Source organism: Rana temporaria, chromosome 1 (assembly GCF_905171775.1).
Source record: "Rana temporaria chromosome 1, aRanTem1.1, whole genome shotgun sequence".
NCBI lineage: Eukaryota > Metazoa > Chordata > Amphibia > Anura > Ranidae > Rana > Rana temporaria.
Window position 1 is genome coordinate 25,203,849 of NC_053489.1, and position 15,126 is coordinate 25,218,974.

General features: G+C 46.8%; 1 protein-coding gene across 2 annotated transcripts in view; it reads right to left on the reverse strand.

The window, feature by feature from the left end:
- Positions 1–422: 422 nt before the first annotated feature.
- The window catches only part of DNAJB5 (DnaJ heat shock protein family (Hsp40) member B5), a 55,749-nt gene continuing 41,045 nt past the window's right edge, over positions 423–15,126 (reverse strand). For both annotated transcript variants that reach the window (XM_040336024.1, XM_040336023.1), the window contains one exon: positions 423–1,469. In XM_040336024.1, the coding sequence (XP_040191958.1) occupies positions 1,236–1,469 (234 nt within the window). In that variant the 3' untranslated portion in view covers positions 423–1,235. The remainder of the gene's footprint in view (positions 1,470–15,126) is intronic.

Below are 15,126 nucleotides of genomic sequence, written 5' to 3' on the forward strand. Positions count from 1 at the left end.
CACCTAGACATATAAATAAATATGGACTAGTCATGGAAGACACCCCACACCTACAGCCTCATCATCACTCCACCTAGACATATAATAAATATGGACTACAGTCATGGAAGACACCCCCCACCTCTACAGCCTCATCACTCCACCTAGACATATAATAAGACTACAGTCATGGAAGACATCACTCCACCTAGACATATAATACATATGGACTACAGTCATGGAAGACACCCCCCACCTACAGCCTCATCCTCACTCCACCTAGACATATAATAAATATGGACTACAGTCATAGAAGACACCCCCACCTACAGCCTCATCACTCCACCTAGACATATAATAATTATGGACTACAGTCATGGAAGACACCCCCACCTACAGCCTCATCACTCCACCTAGACATATAATAAATATGAACAGCCATAGAAAATCCACAAATCGTTTTATTTAATTTCAGCTCAGTGTGTAGAAATGTCAAAATTCACAGGTCAGTTTAAATTATATTTACAAACCTTCAAGTCGCTTAAAAAAAAGTTTTTTCGAAAAGTCATTCCTCTGTCCTCTAATATTTAAAAATACTGATAAAATCACTTTCTAAAGCGGAAATATATATACACATACCAGCTGATAAAAGTCTACACTTTAAAGGGTCAGTCCACCCAAAATTGGAGATTTCCATTGTTTTTGGGATATTGGCTTCTTGGGGACTCCACCATGGGTGATATTTGCTACTCTTGAGTTCCTAGCTCCGCCCACCTGTCACATGCGGTCTTACTGAGCGGATATTCTTTGTCATTGAGCAGGAGTGCCATGCAGAGGGAGGCGGAGCAGGGAATCAAGAGAAGATCTTGTCCCCGGAGACCCAGAGCGATACAAAAATGCCAACCTATGGAACGTAAATTCTGGGTGGACTGGCTCTTTATTAATACTGGGTTATCTAAGAAAACCTTTAACCATTTACACTGCCAGCAGGGCATTATCGCACAAGGGCGGGATAGGAGGTAGCGCGTTCCCGTAGTGGCACCATTGCGTCGGCGTGATCTGCGCACACGCTGTCCGTGACGCAAGCTCTGAAGTTCTTTTACAAAATACAAACTTAACAAAACGTCTCTTCTTCTTGTGCATAGGATGTGTTGTGACGACGGCTGTCCCGGGATCCTGCAGGGTTTATCGGCATTATGTCTGGAGTATTGCACGGGGGGTCACTCGTCTCCCCCTCCCTGTCTCCACTTATAGTACTAGGAGCAGGGCAGGTGTTGTTTGAGCAGTTCACGGGTGCTTTGGGGTATTCTGTCTGGGAAGCGAACCTGAAACTCAACTATTAAATCGCCCCGTTGGGTGGGGACTTTCGGAAACGGTAGTCCTTCGCCCCGCAGGCGCTTCACCGTTGCGGGCTTGATGACGTCGCTGCAAGGCAGCGGGATGACCCGTCCATCGATGGTGGGAATGTTGACGGTGCAGCCACAAAGAGCCTGAGGATAGAAGAAAAAAAAAAAAGACAATGGCGTCACATAGGAAGAATTGTAATACGTGGTTGTCAATGTCCTTTTATAAAAACAGAGCTTCACAAACATGGAGGCAATGTCTCGGCAGCCAATCTTAGGACAGGCCGATGCTAGGGGCATCGCAATAAATGTAAGATGTATTCTAATTGACTGCTATGAGTTACTGCATCCTGGAGAAGCACTAGACCCTCTGTCAGGTTTTCATTATCAGGAGGAAGGAGGTCCCGGTTCTCTATATGAATATTTATATCACTAGAGGGATCACCAGCAGGAGGAAGGAGGTCCTGATTCTCTATATAGATCTTTATATCACTAGAGGGGTCACCAGCAGGAGGAAGGAGGTCCTGATTCCTCTATATAGATCGTTTTATCACTAGAGGGATCACCAGCAGGAGGAAGGAGGTCCTGATTCTCTATATAGATCTTTATATCACTAGAGGGGTCACCAGCAGGAGGAAGGAGGTCCTGATTCCTCTATATAGATCGTTTTATCACTAGAGGGATCACCAGCAGGAGGAAGGAGGTCCTGATTCTCTATATAGATCTTTATATCACTAGAGGGATCACCAGCAGGAGGTCCTGATTCATCTATATAGATCTTTATATCACTAGAGGGATCACCAGCAGGAGGAAGGAGGTCTTGGTTCTCTATATGAATATTTATATCACTAGAGGGGTCATCAGCAGCAGGAAGGAGGTCCTGATTCTCTATATAGATCTTTATATCACTAGAGGGGTCACCAGCAGGAGGAAGGAGGTCCTGGTTCTCTATATGAATATTTATATCACTAGAGGGATCACCAGCAGGAGGAAGGAGGTCCTGATTCCCCTATATAGATCTTTCTATCACTAGAGGGATCACCAGCAGGAGGAAGGAGGTCCTGGTTCCTCTATATAGATCTTTATATCACTAGAGGGATCACCAGCAGGAGGAAGGAGGTCCTGATTCCTCCATATAGATCTTTATATCACTAGAGGGGTCATCAGCAGGAGGAAGGAGGTCCTGATTCCTCTATATAGATCTTTATATCACTAGAGGGGTCACCAGCAGGAGGAAGGAGGTCCTGGTTCTCTATATGAATATTTATATCACTAGAGGGATCACCAGCAGGAGGAAGGAGGTCCTGATTCCCCTATATAGATCTTTCTATCACTAGAGGGATCACCAGCAGGAGGAAGGAGGTCCTGATTCTCCATATAGTTCTTTATATCACTAGAGGATCACCAGCAGGAGGAAGGAGGTCCTGATTCTCCTATATAGATCTTTCTATCACTAGAGGGATCACCAGCAGGAGGAAGGAGGTCCTGGTTCCTCTATATAGATCTTTATATCACTAGAGGGATCACCAGCAGGAGGAAGGAGGTCCTGATTCCTCTATATAGATCTTTATATCACTAGAGGGGTCACCAGCAGGAGGAAGGAGTTCCTGATTCCTCCATATAGATCTTTATATCACTAGAGGGGTCACCAGCAGGAGGAAGGAGTTCCTGATTCCTCTATATAGATCTTTATATCACTAGAGGGGTCACCAGCAGGAGGAAGGTCCTGGTTCTCTATATAGATCTTTATATCAGTAGAGGGGTCACCAGCAGGAGGAAGGAGGTCCTGATTTATCTATATTGATCTTTATATCACTAGAGGGGTCACCAGCAGGAGGAAGGAGGTCCTGATTCTCTATATAGATCTTTGTATCACTAGAGGGGTCACCAGCAGGAGGAAGGAGGTCCTGATTCCTCTATATAGATCTTTATATCACTAGAGGGGTCACCAGCAGGAGGAAGGAGGTCCTGATTCTCTATATAGATCTTTGTATCACTAGAGGGGTCACCAGCAGGAGGAAGGAGGTCCTGATTCTCTATATAGATCTTTGTATCACTAGAGGGGTCACCAGCAGGAGGTCACCTGTCCTTGGCACGTAATACTAAGTCCTGGCAGAGGACACCAGGTGCCGTTAGGGATACACAGTATTATAAGGGTGACTTGTCCTTGGCACATCAGAATAAGTTCTGGCAGAGGACACCGGTGTCCCTAGGGATACACCTTATTATAAAGGTGACTTGTCCTTAGGCAGGTATAAGGTGCCCTTTGGGACAATGCTGTATATATATATTGTAGCGGGCAAGTTCTCCTTATCAGTGATTCATGTGCCTCCCGCAGAGCCTGACAGACTATTCCTGGCACAGGAGTGCTGTACTAAATATGGCAACAGAGGAAAAATGTTCATGTCAGTATCCCGTGGGAGAATCGCTCTCCAAAGCCATCACCTTTAATGGAGCAGAGCTAGTCGCTGAGCTGCGGCAATTTGCTTCTCTCCAGTTCAGGGGGAACTGCTGGGCGTTCTGCCAGCCACAGCCTGGGCGTGATGGGATTTGTAGTTCCTCAGTGGATGTTTGATTACTCTGACACTACATATCTGCTCTAGCTTTAACCACTTCAGCCCCGGAGGATTTGGCTGCCAATTGCGTGGTCATGCGACATTGCACCCCAACAAAATTGACGTCCTTTTTCCCCCCCAACAAATAGAGCTTTCTGTTGGTGGTATTTGATCACCTCTGTGGTTTTAATTTTTTGCACTATAAACAAAAAAAATTGCGAAAATATAAATAAAAAAAAGCAATATTTTTAACTTTTTGCTATAATAAAATAGATATATCTATTAGGGGTGTTGAAAATGATCGCCGCATCGATGCATCGCGATTATGCCTGTCCCGATTCGGCATCGATGCGGGTATGCAGCCTAATCGATTATGAATGACGTCATTCTAGCTCCTCCCCCTCACAGCAGCATCTTTTCCGGTCATGACAGACCAGTGACCGGCTGGCTGCGCCTGGTGCCGTTCCCCTTATTAGAGGATGTAGCCTAATAAGTATTCTGCCCGGCCCCTCACCCACGCTCTCCCCCTTCTCAGGATGTGTACCTGTGTGGAGTGACACGGGTCATCTCCCCGATGGGCTGGCGCAGGTCACTGCACGGACACGTGGAATAAGGAATAGCGTCGGCTTCAGAAAACAAGCTGTGAGGAGGGGGGATGGTAGGAGTGCTCCGGAGGTGAGATAAGTCTGTCAGTCTGCTTAATTTATGTGAGGGGTGAGTGCAGAGAAGTGGCATATCCCCCCCCCCCCCCATCCAGTGTATACTGTCTGTGTGCCTAACACATTGGGGGCTGAAAAAAAAAAATGTTTCACCAGTGCTAATGAATTGATGTAAACTGAACACCAACTGGGAAAAGTGACATGCTAAACAAAACTCCTGTGATACCGTAGGATCTTTTTGATCATTCCTATTACCTATAAACATGTACTGGTCCAGTCCCTCCATGGGTTTTATCAAATAAACTTTGTTTTTCTTTATTACTGTCACTAATTGATTGACTTCATTCTGGTCTTAACCCATTGAGCGCTGACTCACATTGGGGGCTGCACAGTGCACACTCTTTTTCCGTCTAATTTCTTCCAAAGATTTCCCTATCACTTCTCCCCTCTGGAAACATGCAGTGATCTGCAAGCAGTATATTATTTCTTACTGATTGGAATGTCTTCCCTTTTCTTTTTTTTGCACTGATGTTGACCTGTTTACTATCCAAGTTGCTGCCAAAAGACTAAAGGGTATTATTTTTTCCTTTAATATAAAAAATATATCATATTTACCTGCTGACCGTCTCTTGTACCATGTCTGCAGTCCCTGACCGTCTCTTGTACCATGTCTGCAGTCCCTGACCGTCTCTTGTACCATGTCTGCAGTCCCTGACCGTCTCTTGTACCATGTCTGCAGTCCCTGACCGTCTCTTGTACCATGTCTGCAGTCCCTGACCGTCTCTTGTACCATGTCTGCAGTCCCTGACCGTCTCTTGTACCATGTCTGCAGTCCCTGACCGTCTCTTGTACCATGTCTGCAGTCCCTGACCGTCTCCTGTACCATGTCTGCAGTCCCTGACCGTCTCCTGTACCATGTCTGCAGTCTCTGACCGTCTCCTGTAGCATGTCTGCAGTCTCTGACCGTCTCCTGTAGCATGTCTGCAGTCTCTGACCGTCTCCTGTAGCATGTCTGCAGTCTCTGACCGTCTCCTGTAGCATGTCTGCAGTCTCTGACCGTCTCCTGTAGCATGTCTGCAGTCTCTGACCGTCTCCTGTAGCATGTCTGCTGTGTTTAGACTTTGCTACATGCAGGAAGTGTTAGTGTGTGTTTTTTTTTAAACAGATAGAAAAAAAAAATGGAGTACTTAAATTTTTTTTGATGAAAGCCATGCGCACTTGCGCTGCAATCGTGATGCATCGTGATGCATCGCGGAATCGAATCGAATCGTGGACTTGATAATCGTAATCGCATCGAATCGTGAGACCGGTGAAGATGCGCAGCCCTAATATCTATATCTATATCTATAGAGAGATCTCAGTTTAGCCCAATACGTATTCTACATATTATTGAAACGCAATAAGCGTATATTGATTGGTTTGCGCAAAAAAGTTATAGCGCCTACAAAATAGGGGATAGATTTTTATTAATTTTTTATTTTTTTTACTAGTAATGGCGGCGATCTGCGATTTTTACCGTGACTAGGACATTATGGCGGGCACTTTTGACGCTATTTTGGGGCCATTGTCATTTATACAGCGATCAGTGCTATAAAATGCACTGATTACTGTGTAAATGACACTGGCAGGGAAGGGGTTACCCACTAGGGGTTAAGTGTGTCCTAGGGAGTGATTCTAACTGTGTGGGGGCTGGGCTACGAGTGGCACGACATTGATCACTGCTCCCGATGACAGGGAACAGTAGATTAGTGTCCTGTCACTAGGCAGAAAAGGGAAATGCCTTGTTTACATAGGCACCTCCCCGTTCTGCCGCTCCGTGAGACGATTGTGGGAACCCGCGGACGGCGAGTCCACGCAGGGATGTAGAGGTACGTCCTTTTGCGCGGACGTACCATTCTGCCGATGTGTATATATACACACATGCAGCGGTTCGGCAAGTGGTTAAGATACCTTAGCACCTTTGTGGTTGCTAAAATAGGTCGGTCCCCCCAAAAAGTGACATTTCACTTACAGGTGGAGTCTGGTAACCAAAATCCATCACTGGACGCCTGAGACCTCGGACAGTGGAGTCTCCCTGCCATAGACCCTTAGGGGCTACATGCCCCCTTTCTCTTCTCCAAACCACTGAATAAAATAACATCAGAACTGCAACCCAGTGTGTAATCTCCTTGCCGGGTTCAACGTTTTCCTAAAAGCAGAACTCCTGCCCCTGATGGCAGTAAAACTTCCACTTTAAAGCGGAGGTCCACCCAAATTTTTTTAAAGCCAGAAGCTACAAATACTGCAGCTGCTTACTTAAAAAAAAAATGGACACTTACCTGTCCAGCGCGCCCGCGATGTCAGCAGACGAGGCTGTGCAAACTCTCGTCTCTCGGCTGCCTCCGCCGCCCTCCTCGGTGAGAGAATCAGGAAGTGAAACGTTGCGGCTTCACTGCTGGTTCCCTAGTGCGCATGTGCGAGTAGCGCGGCGCGCTCACTGGTCCCCGCTCTCTACAGATATCTGCACCCCCTTAAAGGTGCCAAATGTGACACCGAAGGGGGGGGGGGGGTTCCGAAAAGTGGAAGTTCCATTTTTGGGTAGAACTCCGCTTTATGTAAAGAAGAGATAAACCTATACAGACCATGCAGATTGGGAGCTCCTTGGAATGACAACGCATGATGTGCGCAGCGCTTACAGCCTTCAGTGCAGCCAATCCTATAACTAATGATGAGCTGTGTCTACAAGGACAAATAGGAGTGGGCTGACCACCATTCTCTATAAGCCAACCCGAGTCAGACTCCACCCACCAGGTTGAATTATTATTTCAAAGATTCAGCCTAGACTCCTATAGCTAGATTCATATACATGACCGCAACTTTAAGGCGGCGTAGCTTAAGGCATTTAAGCTACGCCGCCATAAGTTAGCGAGGCAAGTACATGATTCACAATGTACTTGCCTGCTAAGTTACGGCGGCGTAGCCTAAAGCGGGCGGGCGTAATGGCGCCCAATTCAAATTTAGCTAAGGGGGCGTGTTTTAGGTTAATGGAGCTTGACCTGACTTTTTTTTAACTGCGCATGCGCCTACATTTCCCAGTGTGCATTGCGGCTACGCCCGCCGCACGGGCCTATTGATTTCGACGTGGACGTAAACGACGTAAATCCCTATTCACGGACGACTTACGCGAACGACGTAATATTTTCGAATTTCGCCGCGGGAACGGCGGCCATACTTAACATTACTATTCCATCTATTTGATGGAATAACTTTAGGCGGCCTATCTTACGTAAACGGCGTAAATGTACTGCGGCAGCCAGGCGTACGTTCGAGAATAGGCGTATCTACTGATTTGCATATTCTACGCCGACCGCAATGGAAGCGCCACCTAGCGGCCAGCAGAAATATTGCAACCTAAGATATCTTAGAGATGTTTAAGCGTATCTCTGTTTGAGAATACACTTAAACTTAGGACGGCGCAGATTCAGAGTTAGGTCGGCGTATCTACTGATACGCTGGTCTAACTCTTACTGAATCTAGCTACTAGTCTGTCCCACCTTCTTTGACATCAAGCCTTGACTACCAGGCCAGAAGACTCCTAGTCTGTCCCACCCCCCATGACATCAAGCCTTGGTTATCAGGCCAGAAAACTCCTAGTCTGTCCTACCTACTATAACATCAAGCCTTGATTACCAGGCAAGGTGACTCCTAGTCTGTCCGACTCCCACCTACAATGACATCAAACCTTAACTGACAGATCAGGAGACTCTTAAGCCTCGTACACACGCACGGTTTTCTCGGCAAGAAAACTGCTGGCAGAGCTTTTTGCAGAGAAAACTGTGCGGGAATCTAGACGAGAAAAATAGAGCACCTGCTTTCTATTTTCTCGTCGGGATTCTCGGCAGTGTTTTCTTGCCGAGAAACCCGTGTGTGTGTATACTTACCCGCCTCCATGGAAACCCATGCATGCTTGTTGAGACTTTGGCGCATGCGCGGTAGCTTCCAAGGCATAGTGTAGGGTGTAGCAAGATGGCATCCAATGTGACAAGCGCATGCTCATCGTAGTCGATGACGTCAATGCGTTCTTGCCATTCAAAAGAACTGCGGTTCTTTTGAATGGCTGTGTGTACACTCGGCGAGCAAGGAAAGCTTGCCAGGAATCTCGTCAGGAAAAACAAAGTCCGCCCCCCCCCCCCCCGACGAGATTCCCGGCCGTGTTTACAGGGCTTGTCTGTCCCACCTACTATGACATTATACCTGGACTGACAGGTCAAAGACTCCTGGTCTACCACAACCACTAGAATCCCGACCAAACGCTGACACCCATAGACAGCTATCATTCTCATTGCATGATGGGAATTGTTCTAGCAAATGTTTCATGTGACATCAGTACCTCCCTAATACCTCCCACAAGGGGCCTGGGCAAAGCTGTTTGCAAACGATGACATCAACTTCTCTAAGGTACGTTAATTAAAAAAACGAGGTAGTTCTTTTTTTACAATGTACATAGGGACAGAAATTATTGGTGTAAATTCAAAACTATTCTGAGGTTTCCTTACTTTGTACCCAAAAGCCCCATTTTTTTGGTGCCGCTCGTTCTATGAAAGGTGCGTTTTTTTTTGTACGGTGCGTTTTGGTGCCGTTCGTTCTATGAATGAATGAAAAACTTATAAAGCGCGGCGCATGCGAACTGAATCGCTTCTATGGAAGGTGCAATTTTTTTGGTGCCGTTCGTTCTATGGAAGGTGCGTTTTTTTTTACGCCGTTCGTTCTATGGAAGGTGCGCTTTTTTGGTGCCGTTCGTTCTATGGAAGGATGCTTTTTTTTTGGTGCCCTTCGTTCTATAAAAAGGTGCGCTTTTTTTTGGTGCTCCTTGTTCTATGGAAGGTGCAATGCTTTTTTGGTGCCCTTCGTTCTATGGAAGGTGCAATGCTTTTTTTTGATGCCCTTCGTTCTATGGAAGGTGCGCTTTTTTTTGGTGCCCTTCGTTCTATGGAAGGTGCGCTTTTTTTTGGTGCCCTTCGTTCTATGGAAGGGGCGCTTTTTTTTGGTGCCCTTCGTTCTATGGAAGGGGCGCTTTTTTTTGGTGCCCTTCGTTCTATGGAAGGGGCGCTTTTTTGGTGCCCTTCGCTCTATGGAAGGGGCGCTTTTTTGGTGCCCTTCGCTCTATGGAAGGGGCGCTTTTTTGGGGTGTTTCACATGTGCTGCCAATGAACCCCAAGTTAATGCAGGTCTTTGCTGGAAACCAGAACAAACCACACGCAGCAATCGTGGCTTTTTCAAACATGCAGATGTGACCAGAGACTTGGGATTAGGCGCTCGGCCCACGTGACCTTCATCCTCTATACAACGAGCCGGCTTTTCCCAGATCCCAGGAGTGCGATCACGGAGAGAGAGAAATGTGGAGCAGCACAGACCGCGCATCCCTCCGCCTGCTTTCCCAGCAGCTCGGGGTATAAATACACACACGGCTTTAAAAATAGCAGCCATGGAGGTTCTGCATTCACCAGGTGGGAGAGGATAAAAGGTCACCGGGAATGGGGGGAGTCGGTTAAAGTTCTGAATTTACTGTTTATAGTCGGCAAGTATATCTGGATTTCTAACAAGGGCTGAACTGGACGTGCAAATCTTCAAAGACATGACCCTAAGAGGCAGAGAAATATCCCACAGCTACTTATAGCTGAACTCTAGTATACAAGATAGGTTCTGGGATTGTGTACATAATAGAGATTCTACTTTTTTTTTCATATATATATACATATATATATATATATATATATATATACATACATACATACATACATACATACATACATACATACATACAATCTCACAAAAGTGAGTACACCCCTCCCATTTTTGTAAATATTTTCTTCTATCTTTTCATGTGACAACACTGAAGAAATGTTTTTCTCTGTTGGATCATACTTACCTAGGTGGATGCAGCATCATCCCCCACCGGCTTCAACACTGAGAACCGAGTGATCAAGCACTACCGATAGCTCAGTTCTCACAGCTCCCTGAGCAGAGAGTCGGTGACTGTCAGTCACTGGCTCTCCTCTCTTCCCCCCTTCACTCTTTGGAGCGCTGGGCTGTAGAGGGGGGTAGGAGCGGCCGGCTCAGGGTCTCAGTGGCTCGCTGAGAGGCTGAGCCGAGAGTCGGTCCAGGCATGTGGGTGGATCCAGACCATATAGTCGCGATCCTTCCAGAGCCTGGCCCAGCTCTGAAATTTTTTGCAAATATTAAAGATTCTAACTACCAACAAGAATAAGTCCTTACATTTAAAGAGCACCTGTCATTTAAAATCCATCATGGCAGCGCCTGTCAGAGGGCATCCACTCAGCTGTTGCCACGTCCCTCACCTTGTGGAGTCACTGCCTGCATCACCAGCTGTCCCATTAAAGTGAATGGGACTGTCGTGAGTCAACGGCGGGTCAGAGGAGGAGGAGGCGCCAACAGCGGGTCAGAGGAGGAGGAGGCGCCAACAGCGGGTCAGAGGAGGAGGAGGGCGCCAACAGCGGGTCAGAGGAGGAGGAGGGCGCCAACAGCGGGTCAGAGGAGGAGGCGGGCGCCAACAGCGGGTCAGAGGAGGAGGAGGGCGCCAACAGCGGGTCAGAGGAGGGCGCCAACAGCGGGTCAGAGGAGGGCGCCAACAGCGGGTCAGAGGAGGGCGCCAACAGCGGGTCAGAGGAGGGCGCCAACAGCGGGGCAGAGGAGGGCGCCAACAGCGGGTCAGAGGAGGGCGCCAACAGCGGGTCAGAGGAGGGCGCCAACAGCGGGTCAGAGGAGGGCGCCAACAGCGGGTCAGAGGAGGGCGCCAACAGCGGGTCAGAGGAGGGCGCCAACAGCGGGTCAGAGGAGGGCGCCAACAGCGGGTCAGAGGAGGAGGAGGGCGCCAACAGCGGGTCAGAGAAGGAGGAGGGAGCCAACAGCGGGTCAGAGAAGGAGGAGGGAGCCAACAGCGGGTCAGAGAAGGAGGAGGGAGCCAACAGCGGGTCAGAGAAGGAGGAGGGCGCCAACAGCGGGTCAGAGAAGGAGGAGGGCGCCAACAGCGGGTCAGAGAAGGAGGAGGGCGCCAACAGCGGGTCAGAGGAGGAGGAGTGCGCCAACAGCGGGTCAGAGGAGGAGGAGGGCGCCAAAAGCGGGTCAGAGGAGGAGCCAACAGCGGGTCAGAGATGACAGTTGCTCTTTAAAAATCGTGATTTAAATCAAAATCCACCCTGGTACAGCGTCACACGCCCGCACAATTTCCAGTTAAAGTAACGCTGTGCCGTATCGCAAAAAATAGCCTGGGGGGGGGGGGGGGGGGATTAGGTGTAAAACCTTCTGTGGCTGAAGTGGTTAATTTACTTAAATTGGAGATTGCAAAATGTGGTGCAGCCGTGTATGGCAGCCAATCAGCTTCTAACTTGTATTGTAACTGTTCAGTCTGCCCTAACATTGTAAAAGCGCTGCACAAACTGTTGGCGCTATATAAACGTTGTATAATAATATTTTTTTTTAGCTTGTTCAATTTAAAGCGGTTCTCCACCCTAAAGTGAAGTCCCGCTGATCGGAACCCTCCCCCCCTCCGCTGTCACATTTGACACCTTTCAGGGGGAGGGGGGTGCAGATACCTGTCTAAAGACTGGTATTTGCACCCACTTCCGGCCCGGCATTCACGGGCAAAAGACGGGCATTGCGTCACATAACGCCGCCCCCCCCCCCCCCCCCGTTGTGTGCTGGGAACACTCGGCTCTCAGCACACAGCGGGAGCCAATCGGCGGGCGCGGCGCGACTCGCGCCGTAGGGAATCGGGCAGTGAAGCCGCAGCGCTTCACTTCCTGGTTCCCTCACCGTGGATGGAGGGGGGAGCAGCAGGGTGAAGAGCGATCGCTCGTCCTCTGCTGCGATCGGCGCTGGACTCCAGGACAGGTAAGTGTCCCAATATTAAAAGTCAGCAGCTGCAGTATTTGTAGCTGCTGGCTTTTAATATTTTTTTTGGGGCAGAACATCCGCTTTAAGCTTTGACAAAACAACCTGGAAGCTGATTGGTTGCAAAGCACAGCTGCACCAGATTTTGCACTCTGCAGTTTTAGTAAATCAATCCCGTGTGTCTTTCTGCTCACTAAATCTGTATCCTCCCCCCGGATCTATTCCATGGGGACGTCGGAAACAGGCTTAAATGCCATTCTAACCCAAAAACCCAACTGTGGCCCTTGTTGTTGGCACAGTTAAACCATGACATCAATCTTGGCATACATTCAGTGATGGCAGATCCTTGCACTGAGTCATTAGTCTCCACCCAAGGAAAGTATCAGTGATCACAACGGATCTCAATGCTGCCAGCTGCCATGTATGACAGCTGTCACATGCACACGCCTGCAACAGGGATGTTCAGACTCTCTAAAGCATACCAAGACATGCTGAGCCCACGTGGGTTCTTGATCGGCATTCTAATGCAGCAAGAATGCCTCATCTAGGTCAGCGTTGCTTAACAAAAGCCGTCCCAATTGTGCTTATGCAAGAATCTGAACATTCAGTGTTAAAAGTGACACTAACCTGTCATACTTACCCCCACTGTGTAGTTAGTTTTGCACAAAGTGGCCCCCGATCGTCCTCTTTTGGGGTCCCAAGGCGGCTCTTCCCCGCAATAGGTAACCCCCTTTGGGAAGCTCTCTCCCGAGAGGGTTACCTTGCGGGCGCGCTCCTGTGTCATACACTCGGCGGCCATAGCCAGGGGCTGGACACTGCAAGATGTTTATTCACCTTAAAGCGGAAGTCCGGCTTAAAAAAAAAAAAAAAAAAAAAATGTTTTTTATTAAAGTCAGAAGCTACAAACACTGTAGCTGCTGACTTTTAATAAGGACACTTACCTGTCCAGGGTGCCCGCGATGTCGGCAGCTGAAGCCGAGCAATCAGTCGGGTCTCGGCTGACCGGCCGCCATACACGGTGAGGGATTTAGGAAGTGAAGCGTTGCGGCTTCACTGCCCAATTCCCTACTACGCATGCGCGAGCCGCGTGGCGCTATGTGAATGGGCGGATGTCTCCTGGGACACACACACACAGTCCCAGAAGACACCGCTCCCCATTTCCCAGAAGGCGGCGCGAGGAGGAGAAGAAAGAAGAAGACCACCGTGGACGAGGCAGTGGCAGATTAGGAGATCTGCCTAGTAACAGCCACTTCTGATAAGAATATATATATATATATATATATATATATATATATATATATATATATATATATATATATATATATATATATATATATATATATAAGAATATATATATATATATATATATATATAAGAATATATATATATATATATATATAAGAATATATATATATATATATATATAAGAATATATATATATATATATATATATATAAGAATATATATATATATATATATATATATATATATATAAGAATATATATATAAGAATATATATATATATATATATATAAGAATATATATATATATATATATATAAGAATATATATATATATATAAGAATATATATATATATATAAGAATATATATATATATACACACACATACATACACATATATATATATATATATATATATATATATATATATATATATATATATATATATATATATATATATATATATATATATATATATATATATATATATATATATAAAAATTTTTGTAGCCTTTTTGTCTTTTTTTTAAAAGGTGGACCTCGCCCCCGAGAGTTAACCCCTTCACTGCCAGTCACATTTATACAGTAATCAGTGCATTTTTTAGCACGGTTTGCTGTATAAATGTGAATGGTCCCAAAATAGTGTCAAAAGTGTCCGATATGTCCACCGCAATATCGCAGGCCTGAAAAAAATAAATAAATAAATAAAAAGGCTCAGATCGCCGTTATTACTAGTCAAAAAATAAAATAAATTCATAAATCTATCCCCTATTTTGTAGGCGCTATGGGCCAGATTCAGGTACAATTACGTTGCTCCCGAGCGGCGTAATGTATCTGATTTACGTTACACCGCCGCAGGTTTACAGCGTAAGTGCCTGATTCACAAAGCTCTTACCTGTAAACTTGCGGCGGTGTAACGTAAATGCGCTCGGCGCAAGCCCGCCTAATTCAAATGGGGCGGGCACCATTAAATTAGGCGCGTTCCTGCGCTGAACATTCTGCGCATGCTCCGTGTTTAATTTTCCCGACGTGCTTTGCGCGAAATTACGGCGCCAACGTTTTTTTTTAAATGCGACATGCGTTACGGCGTTTCGTATTCCCGGATGTCTTACGCAAAAAAAAACGAAATTCGACGCGGGAACGCCGGCCATACTTTAACATGGCTGATCTAAAGATAAGCCATGTTAAAGCAGGTGTAACTTTGCGATGGGTAAAAACGACTAGCGACGACGTACGGATTGTGACGAATGCGCGGATCTTCGTAACTAGTCATTTGCATATTCTACGCTGACCGCAATGGAATCGCCACCTAGCGGCTGGCATAGAATTGCATCCTAAGATCCAACAGTGTAAGTCAATTACACCTGTCGGATCTTATGGCCATCTATGCGTAACCTGATTCTATGGATCAGTCGCATAGTTAGGACGGGCGGATCACAGAGATACGCCGTCGTATCTC